General features: G+C 28.8%; 1 protein-coding gene across 1 annotated transcript; it reads right to left on the reverse strand.

The window, feature by feature from the left end:
• Positions 1-2,155: 2,155 nt before the first annotated feature.
• Positions 2,156-7,146, reverse strand: LOC107494547 (OVARIAN TUMOR DOMAIN-containing deubiquitinating enzyme 12). Its single transcript, XM_016115594.3, has 10 exons — positions 6,874-7,146; positions 5,668-5,893; positions 5,240-5,313; positions 5,035-5,089; positions 4,878-4,952; positions 4,480-4,554; positions 3,535-3,619; positions 3,002-3,058; positions 2,821-2,894; positions 2,156-2,632 (listed from the first exon to the last, which is right to left on the reverse strand). Exons 2-9 carry the CDS (start codon positions 5,830-5,832, stop codon positions 2,848-2,850), a joined length of 633 nt encoding a protein of 210 aa, XP_015971080.1. The 5' UTR covers positions 5,833-5,893; positions 6,874-7,146; the 3' UTR covers positions 2,156-2,632; positions 2,821-2,847.
• Positions 7,147-10,619: the final 3,473 nt, after the last annotated feature.

A 10,619-nucleotide genomic window follows, 5' to 3' on the forward strand; every position in this document is an offset into this window, starting at 1 on the left:
GTGTGTTCCAACAAATTTTTCTGTTCTTTCTGTTTTAATTTGGTTGCTGTAATTCATTATTGCACTTTAATTTTGTTGCTAAATGTTAAATGTATTGCTAAAATTTGTTACTAATTATCATCGTTGAACCTTGAATTTGTTGCTGTCTTACTAAAATAATCACTTAAATTAAATTTTTTGTCGTTAAAAATCATCACTAAGTTGAATTTGTTATTGATTATTATCAGTGAACCTTGAATCGTTATTATCTTGCTAAAATAATTACTTTGTTAAATTCTTTTATTATAAAAAATTATCAATGAGTTGAATTTGTTATTGTAAGAATGGATTTGAATTTCGTTTTTAGTTAGTTTGTTAATCATGAGAAAAATGTTGATTAAGTTCTAAATTTATCTTATACATATAGATGTCGACTTTCAGAAAATTTTTTATATTAGTGACTAATTTATTATCTTTTTGTATATTATTAGTTATATCTAATACTCGATACTTGATTGTTATTAATAAATTTATGAAGACATATATTTGATTTTAATTTTATTTTTATAATTTTATATTTTTATTTAAGTTGCTTTCGTCAATAGTTTTATTGAATTGACGAGTTCTGGCCAAAAACTTTTTGACAAGTTCCATTACAAATGGGTTTATAAAAACATTTAACCCAAAGATATTATTACCTACCACTCTAAACTCTTATCATTCCCCTACTCGTGTGGCTCTCAATTGGGCTAGCCCGACTCGTTTAAGTTTACAGGTTAAACGAGCCAAGTCTATCCTGTACCAATTATTTTTGTGCCTATAATTTAAAGACCACCTGTTCAGTCCCAGCATAATAAGAAATGAGTTGTACAAAATATTATGAGGAAAAAATTCTATTGTGATAAAAAAAACGCATAAACACCAACTTTGTTTAAATCAATATTGGACTAGTCACAAAAAACTATAGATATTGGACTATTGATTAAGGCTTTTTTTTATCTTTTCGGTTGCATTAGATCTTAAGTTAGAATTGGATTGAACTAACTTTTGAAGATACAATTTACTAAAAAAATAAACGGATTATCCGTTGAGTCCCAAAATGCTTGTTCATCCTGCTTTTTTCGGGTTAATTAAATTGAGCCCGTTTAATTTCTCGTTTTACAGGTTTAATTCTATAGACAAAAATTCATTTGTTTTAAGTCGGGTAAACAAATTGATCCGACGTATTTAGTCTATTTTTTGTACTTATATATGATTGGATAATAAAGTTAATAAATAAATAAAATGGTGTAAAATGGAAATTTAACCGTAAGCAAAATGAAAGTTCCTAAAGTAGTTGAATATGTTTTTTTTTTCCTAGTGGCATAACTGTTTACATCAATATGTTATGTTAATATGTCGTTAATGGAAGACATTCGATAAACTAACTTAGGTAACGCAGTGAAAATTAAGAATCTAGGCAATTGGAAACTTTTTGCCCAATTCAATGATATGGTAAAAATTCCGGACCATTTAAAGCTTAACTCGATGAATTATTCGCATAGTTTTTTTAAGGGTAAACTATAAAAAATACATTCAAATTATTTTGGTGTTAATAAAAATATTTTCAAATTTTGTTATCGATAAAAATATTTTTAAATAATTTAAAAATATGCTAAAAATGTCTGACCATAATCAAAGATTTACTCCATTAATAGAAAAATATTGTCAAATCAAATCACTCTTTCATTAATGTAGAACATCTCAATTCACGAATGTGTAATTTTGTCATATTTTAAAATGATTTAAAGATATTTTTATTGGTAACAAAATTTAAAAGCATTTTTTCTGCAATATAATTTGGGTGCATTTTTAAAAGTTTACTCTTTTTTTATTTAGTACCAATAGCTACTTTGGAATTTGCTTGAACAACAACAACAAATTAAGGCCAATAGAAAGAGGGATCTTGGCAAAAAATCGTTGGTGGGTTAGGAATAAATTTGAAGATTCATTTCCTTTTATATTGTTCGTAGAAGTTGTATAAACTTATTGCATATTTATTTGCATTCCATATAAAAATGCTTCCTATAAATCATGTGACCCTACATGCAATTAAAGTAGATATATAATTCCTGAAACATAAATTGTTCTCTTGAAATGGTAATGACAACACACAACTGTATGAACATTTATTTATCAACATGAACTAATCTTATGATCAAGCAGTAATTTCTACATACTTTGGGGGAAAAAGAAGACTACTTAACTGCTATCATTTCGGTAGTACTGTATCTAGCATAACAAATCAAGATATAGTTTAATTTACAAAAAGGAATTAGAAAACAATATACATTAATGCTAAAACGCTCTCAGTAACAACCTCCAAAGGGGTGATGAATGTAAAATATAAATGAGGGAAAAAATGGTGAAGGGAGAAAAAGACACTTCTCCCATTACTCTACTCTGTCTTCGTTCGTCTTCAGTTTCAATTGTAGCAAGTTAATTTCGTTAATTGAAAAAAATTTACATAGTTATCTTGTAGTGTATCCAAGGACGTCTTAGTCTTCCAACGTGTCAGCTTCCAAGCATGGATCTGGTAAACTAAAGTCAATGTAAATTGATGGCAGATTGAAGTCTTCAAGCATGGTGGGAGCCGGTAGGAATGATATATTGACTGCAAAACAGTATATAGACGCAGTTATGAGATGTTTTTCGTAATCGATTTCATAGTTGAAGATCAAAACCAAGTTGGAGCCAGTATAAACCCAAAGAAACTAGTTAATTTCCAAAACAGAAAATTATATTGCTATCTCCCTTTTTCAAAAATTGAAAGGTGATATGTTTACTACTTATTTCCCTTACCTATAAAATGTTCATCATCTACCTCTCCTAGAACAACCAATGTTTCCTCCTTGGTGGTTGAGGCGGTGGTGCAGCTGCGAAAAAGATACGGAAAGAAATCAGCAATACATTTATTTTATTCAATACCCAACAGAATTTAAACTTCATATCCGAAGAAGGACAAGATTGTAAGGGAGAAAACCTTGAATTGAATAGAGTGAGTTGTAATGAACCTCAGACCAAAAGCTTAACCACAACTCTGCATCATTAAAAAATGAAGGGAAATAAATAAATAAGAGGATACTCCAATTGACAATGTCAACATAAAATGTCAAGAAGTTTTTAAAGTTCATGTTCAAATAACATCTTGAGGATGCAAGTGTTCGTTTGTTCCAGTTGAATTTCATAATTCACATGAAGGTCTGCAAATTCTCATGTTTGTTCTTTCTGTATCTAATCTTGGTATTTTTGTTTATTTATTTATTTATTCTGCAATTCTGTCCCACATCATTGAAAAATGTAAACTGGTTTTGGAACTATATGTTACTAGATTTAAAATAATTTTAGAGAGGGCCATTTACAACAATTCTAACGCACTTCCCTGAAACTATGTATTAGAAAATTTGAAAAAGTTTTAGGCTAATTTCATCTCGGTTAAGATCTTGATGTACATATTCCTGTAAACTCCTAACCAATTAAAGTTATTGAGGTGAACAATAATGATGACAATCGTACCGCGTTTCGGTGCTTGGTGCAAAGGCATAATTTCAATGAAACAAGTGTCTCTGAATGAAGTCAAAAGGCATATTTTTGCTGCAAACTGCAATCAAGATAAAGATAAGAAACAATATATTGCATGTTAACATTAATATGCAAGAAATGTGAACATATCTAATAATTCAACAAAAATAAGAAGCACAATTAGTCCAACTATTTGAAGCAACCACAGAAGAGAAACTTGAAAAAGTAACTTTTAATATCTGTTAAGAGATATATCCACATATTCTACCGAGTTAAATGTCACTTTTTTGTCAATGAGGTTCATGATAAATGCATTTTGACCAAATCAGCACATGGTTCTGAGTATGCAATCATTTAGTAAATTTTTATTCAAATCTAGTAATTCATATGCATACTCATTTCATTTCTTTAGAAACCAATATATGGTTTACAATCTAAATGACATATATGCATAAATAAGATCTACCAACCTATAAAGCAGATTACAGAAGTAGTTTTTTCAATTCATAGAACAGATAAACCAAATTCACATTAACTAGACAAGTCCTCCACAAAAAGGGGGATATATACAAATTAATAATTTAAGGGACTAGCCATTGACCCCGAAGAAGGAATCTCAGGCATAATAACGTTTGAAGTTATTTAATTCCATGCAGATGTATCATTTAGTTAGCTACTGCCAGCAACAGTTAATCATAGATGCAACTGTGCCATCACAAACTATAAAAATTAATTCATGCATAAAACTCAATCATCACAATTAGCAAAAATTATTTCAATACCAAAATTATAAAATAAAAAGAGGTATTAAAGTCTGGTACACAAGCATCCCGCATAATGCAGGGTCCAAGCAAGGGGCATGCTCAAAGAAGAAAGGGAAAAGGATAAATTAACAATCAGTTGACAATTACAACGAATAGTTTGTTCCAAAGATACCTACTTTGCAATTTTCTTGCAATATTTTTTATACTTCATCGGTACATAGCATTCATACAGGGAACGGTGACCTTTTAGCTGGCAAAGAAAACCATTATGCAAATTAGCATCTAAAACCATCAATGTCTATTATTCAATACAACTAATAGATTGCAACATTTTATCATTTATCATTTGACCATCTAACAATTTTATTTATTACAACGCGTAGTTTGTCTACTTCTCTTGAAGACCATATTTACTCTATCAATAGTTAATATTTAGTTATTGCAGGCGACCTTGGTAAGCAAATAAATACTTATCTCAGACATTTAAGAAAGAATTAAAATCTACTACAATCCATACTCCCATCCCACCAGCCAATTTGAGAACACACTCATCATGTATTCATTCATATGTACCTGTTTTACAATATCTTTTCGAACATGCTTGTGATGTTCAGGTGACCTAAAGAGCTGATCCGAAAGTGCACGGAACTGCAACGTAGGTAAAATAATCAAATATAAGTTCAAAAATGTAATGCTTGCAAACTGTTGTTGTAATACACTAATATCATACCTGACAGTTCCCATCTCCAGAGACTTTAACTTCACAAAGACCATAGATCTGCAACCTTTGAAAATGGAAAAGAGAGAGTGAATGATGAAAAGGTATACAATTAAGAAAAGGTATACCTAAGTTAATATTCATTGGAACAAACTACTTTATTTTTCAATTAAGAAAAGGTATACAATATATTTGGAAGCCTATTGATGCTACATACCTCTGAAGAAGACGCTGATGATCCATACTGGCATCACTTGTGTTTGGGATGAAATTGTTTATCCGGGGCACATGCTGAAATTTTAAGACGGAAAGGTGAAAAATTCAGAAAAAATAAATATTCAGATATTTCAACCTCCAATATTCAGATATGGTCAAAAGCAGTAGCCATTCAAGGAGAGCCTACTTCAATACGACTGATAATGCACAAGATGCAAACCACAGAATAAAATCAACATACCAAAACATGATTCTTTTGAAGTGTTAAATTACTCTCCTCCAATGTAGTTAAGTGATGTAACTATAACCAATTAGATGCATAATTTTATAATGTATCAGTTGATTATGACCATACCATAATTAGTCCAAAAATATTCAGTAGTTTTTATCAGACTATTTAAGGAACAATAGAAGAGCAAGAACTCTTACCGGAACAGGTGCCAAGCTGGAAAGACGTCTACCAACTTCACCATCTAATTTGGCATACTCTTCGGACAACACGAGAGCTATCATCCGGTCATCCTCAACATCTTGCGGACTGCTTAGTGACGTCGAACTGGAACTTTCACCCCAATACTGAATTCCATTCATCATATTCTGACCTCACAACCACTGCTTCAAACAAACTTTTATTACCAACCCACAGCAACAAAGCCTGAAAAATAATTGAAATTACTGTCATTAGAATCTCAAATAGGAAAATGCATCTATCAAACATGTTTTCACAGTTTTAGTCATCATAGGCTTAGAGCATGAGTACAACAAAAGTTGTACGTGCCGCACAACCAAGAAATTATTAGTCAGCTAAAAAGAGTGGAATGCAAAAGTAAAAGGTAAAGATCATCAGAATCTTCTGGAGTAGTAGTAAGACCATAAAAATTTGAATGGGCCAATCAGTTCAACGATTCAAATATGATAGCATTATGACATGGAAAAAGACCTAAATTGAGAATCACATAAAGCTTCAATTGAAATAAATAAATAAATCTTTGGTGAATAAATTACACTTTTTTTTATATATTGGGTTGATAATGGTATTTTACTGGATTATAGATTGTTGGGTGTTATTCTCAAATATGGTCTCGTTTAATTTGGAGTACAGAAATAAGAGGGTTCGATTTTTGGGAGTACAGAAATCAGATGGTTAGATTTATAAAATCGGACCATTCAATTTCTGGATTACAAAAATCGAACCTTTTGATTTCTGAAATTGGACTGTCTTTCAAAAAGAATAAAAAAAATTTGAGGTACACAAATCGGACCCTTCCATGGTATAAAAAAATACCAAAAATTACAATATTTAAGTTCATCACTCATCTCACTTCCGAAGAGAAAAAAAAAGTTAAATTATGCTTGAACATTAAGCTACCACAAGACATAAGCTTAGTTACGATGATAAATTATTAATCATTAGTCAGTAGAATAAAAAGGGGATTAAATTGAATCTTCTGATAAAGCCTTTCAGCTAATCAATTAATAAGAGTCGGCTTCTCAGATATACACAATAATTAGATCGTTGTTTTAATCAAAACCAAATGAAGGTTAATTCATTGCAAAACAATGGCGGATAATCAACACAATCCAATGCTATGAAATAGACAGAAACACAAAAAATAAAAAGGAAGAAGAAAATACCTGCAGTTGAATGGGTAAATATGAAATGAATGAATGGGTTTGGGTTTAAGAAAAAGAAGGAAGAAGAGAAGAAATTGGGTATAAATAGAGAGAGTTTAAGAATGGCGGTTTGTGAGATTTGGGAAAATCAAGAAGGAAATCGGGAAAGGGGAACGAGGTTGTAACAGACACAACGATCAAGCTAAGAAAGATTGCCTCTGATTTTCATATTGGATTTCTTTCCCTTTCAATTCTGGGAAAGAAAAAATGAATCTTTCCCTTTTTATTTATTTATTTATTTTTTGTTATAACTAACTTGTGAATCTGTTCGATTTTTATATAATGTAGTTTAATTTAATTTGAGTTTAATTTAAATTTTAAATACAGGTTTCCGCGTTAATGACTTAGATGATATATGATGATGATGTTTTTGTTTATGGCTGAACAGATTATTTAATTTAAAAAAATTTAAGCTGTCAAAAACTCAATTGAGATTAGAAATAATAAGATCCTATTTTGCAAAGATTTTTTCTTTTTAATAAATGTTCCTTAGTAAAAAAAACCCCGTTACACATATAAGTCTTTTTGACTTACAAGTTTTATAAGTTAGTACAAGCTCAACAAAAAACACGCATTACACTCTCACATTCAAGAGTAAATAAACGCACGTTATTCAACCACTTCTTGTTTCCAAAGCGCGCTACTCATCATGCATTATAAATGACTCTTCTTCTTCTTCCTCCATGAAAATGAGTTTCTTGCCAAATTTGAAAATAATAGAACTTCAAAAATACACTCAAACGATTACAGAAATATATCCAAACGGTTACAGAAATTCACTCAAACGATTATAGAAATACATCCAAAGGATTACAGAAATACTGCCAAAGAATTACAAAAACTACACCTAAAGGATTTAAGAAATATACCCAAAATTCGTTAAGTACACCTTATGCATAATTCAGAACTCTTTCTCTTTATTCTCCTTATCTTCTGCTGCTTCTTTTTCTTAAAAAACGATTTCAGAATTTGATGTCAAAAAACAATGGAAATCGAGAATAACGAAGAAAGAAAACAGAGAGAAAAGCACGTAAATGAAGAAGGAAAAAGAAAATGTAAGAAACGAAAGAAAAGAAGAAGAAGAAGAAAAAGAAGAAGAAGGTGCAGTGAAAACGTGCAGTAACGGTTGAAGAAGGAGAAAGAGAAGGCAAGAAACGAAAGAAAAGAAGAAGAAGAAGAAGAGAAGAAAGAGGAAGAAGAACGTGCAGCAAGAAGAAGAAGAAGGTGCAGTGAAAATGTGCAGTAATGGTTGAAGAAGGAGAAAGAGAAGGCAAGAAACGAAAGAAAAGAAGAAGAAGAAGAGGAAGAAGAACGTGCGCAAGAAGAAAAAGAAGAATATGCACTTGTAAAGACTTGTATAAAAAAACGCTTATATGTGAAGAATTTTTCGTTAAAAAAACTGATGCAATTAAATGAGTGTGTAAATTAATTTACATTATCAATACAATTAAATTAAATTCTTTAATTCATAAAATGATAATAATAATAATAATAATAATAATAATAATAATAATAATAATAATAATAATAATAATAATAATAAATAAGTTATAATTTAAATGATATATTCTTTTTATCCTCACATAAAAGGTTGCGAATTCGAATTTTTTTATCTTTAATTTAAAAATAATAATAATAATAATAATGTAAAACAAGAAAATATGTTTCTTTTTTTCACTAACAATGTAAACCATATTTAATTAATTTGAATGAAACAACGATCAAGTTTCATTATTTTGACGAAGATAAGATTATAATATATATTATCATTATCTTTTATCTTTTATATGATGTAATGGTAGTTTAGTGAAAATACGAGTCATAAGGAGTTATCCACACGGTTGGATATTTATCAATTATCACTCATATCTCGGAACTTAAAATTCTTTCGCCTAATCTTTAGTATCAAAATCGTTATCTTTTGTAAATTTGGTGTTTTGAAAAATCTAAGCCAAATGTTAATATTGTAATGTCAATGTAACCAAAAAAAAAAATTTGTAATGTCAATATAAATTTATATATTTTGATAAATTTAAATTTCATATATTATAATATTAATAAAATATTTGATTTAATTATTTATCACGTTAAATATCATAAAAAAAAAAGAAAGTGGCTGTTGCTATAATTTTTTGTGACTAATGCTACACGTTATCTAATTAATTTTAGCTTAAAATAATATTTGTTTAATACTAACAACTCATATTTTATGTTATAACTCCATAAAAAAAAAGTAATAAATTGAAAATCGTCGAACGATATTTGTTATTGCAAATATTTATCTCAAACACAACTATTTATCTTAAGCATGATAAATATATCTAAATAGCATTAAGATAAACTTGTGTTGTTTAATTTAAAGTGTATTTTTTTCACATTATTACTAAATACATGATAAATACATTAAATTTTAAATTTTATATTTTTTAATAAAGCTTTTTAATTAATAACCTTAATATAAACACGTATTAACTAAACAATAAAATGGATGTAACATTAACTATAAATACAGTGACAATAGTCTCTCCCAAAAGAAATTAAATAAATTAAAGAGAAAAAAGGGACGAGGTGGAGAGTGGTAGTTGGCAGAGGAAAACGATGCTCAGTTGGACTAATTAACAACAATGAATTGAGAAATGAGATTACGCGGTTTTACCCTCAAGAGAGAACAACAACCCAATTAACAAAAGAATAAAAAATATCTTAAAAACTCTAAACACGTTATAAACACAATAGATTTGAGTCTTCTATATTTGTGAGAGAATTGTATATAGACAATTTGTAAATATCTTCGTAAAACCATTTTGGTAGGATGAAAATTTAAATACAGTTATTCTTATTTAAAGTTGATAATTAAAAATTGTTAAATAATTTTATAGGTTTAACTAAATTATAATAAAATTTTATATTTAAGTTATTTAATTAATTAAGTCTAATCAAGTTGGTATAACTTGATTCAGTTTTACGCGCCACTATTTTTAACAATCTTTTAACTTAACGCGCGACTATGTATAATTACGTTTTTTATGCAAATTTTTTTTTTAACTCTCAATGTTTTTTGCGTTTTTTATATTTTTTTCCCGTATTTTTTGTCTATATTCTCTTTGTTTTTTGCGTTCTCTTCGTTCATGATCAATGCTCTTTGATTTGATTTGAAGATTTAGATAAAAAAATTTAAAATTAAGATGTAAAATCAAGTTTAAATATGTATTTTGTTTTCGAAGACAATGAATGATGTAAGTTCACATTGTGAGTTGAACTAGGATAAATTAAATTATTGTTTTGAAACGAAACAAATGGATAAGGTTTGGTTCGAACCTCGTTAATGTAGTTCGTTAGTAGTTGATACTGGTGTAGTTGTTTTCTCTACAAGTTAAATAATTTTGTTTTTCTATGTCAAAATTAGCGTTCATAGTTGAAGATTTGAATATGAATGGAATGTTAAAATTTTGAATTATGTTTTCGATGAATTTATTTATGTTACATTTAATTGTAGTTTCGGTGCATTTTAAAACATATTTTGGTGTAATATATAATTGTTTTCGGTGTTGTACTTATAAGTTTTCGATATTTTTTGTGTCCGTTTGTTCTAAATGTTTGGTTGACTTTTAACACATTTGAAGAAAAAGATGCTGCTATTTTTTTCTCTTCTTTTTTCATCATTTTTCTCTTTCGTTATTGTTATTGTCATCATCGTTGTCTTCTTT

Source organism: Arachis duranensis, chromosome 6 (assembly GCF_000817695.3).
Source record: "Arachis duranensis cultivar V14167 chromosome 6, aradu.V14167.gnm2.J7QH, whole genome shotgun sequence".
NCBI classification, from domain to species: domain Eukaryota; kingdom Viridiplantae; phylum Streptophyta; class Magnoliopsida; order Fabales; family Fabaceae; genus Arachis; species Arachis duranensis.

Coding starts and splice junctions, on each gene's coding strand:
- LOC107494547 (XM_016115594.3), bottom strand. CDS start 5,832: ATGATGAATGGAATTCAGTATTGGGGTGAAAGTTCCAGTTCGACGTCA. Junction 4,555..4,877: donor GAAAAGATATTGTAAAACAG/GTACATATGAAT, acceptor TTTCTTTGCCAG/CTAAAAGGTCACCGTTCCCT. Junction 3,059..3,534: donor GCACCAAGCACCGAAACGCG/GTACGATTGTCA, acceptor TTAATGATGCAG/AGTTGTGGTTAAGCTTTTGG.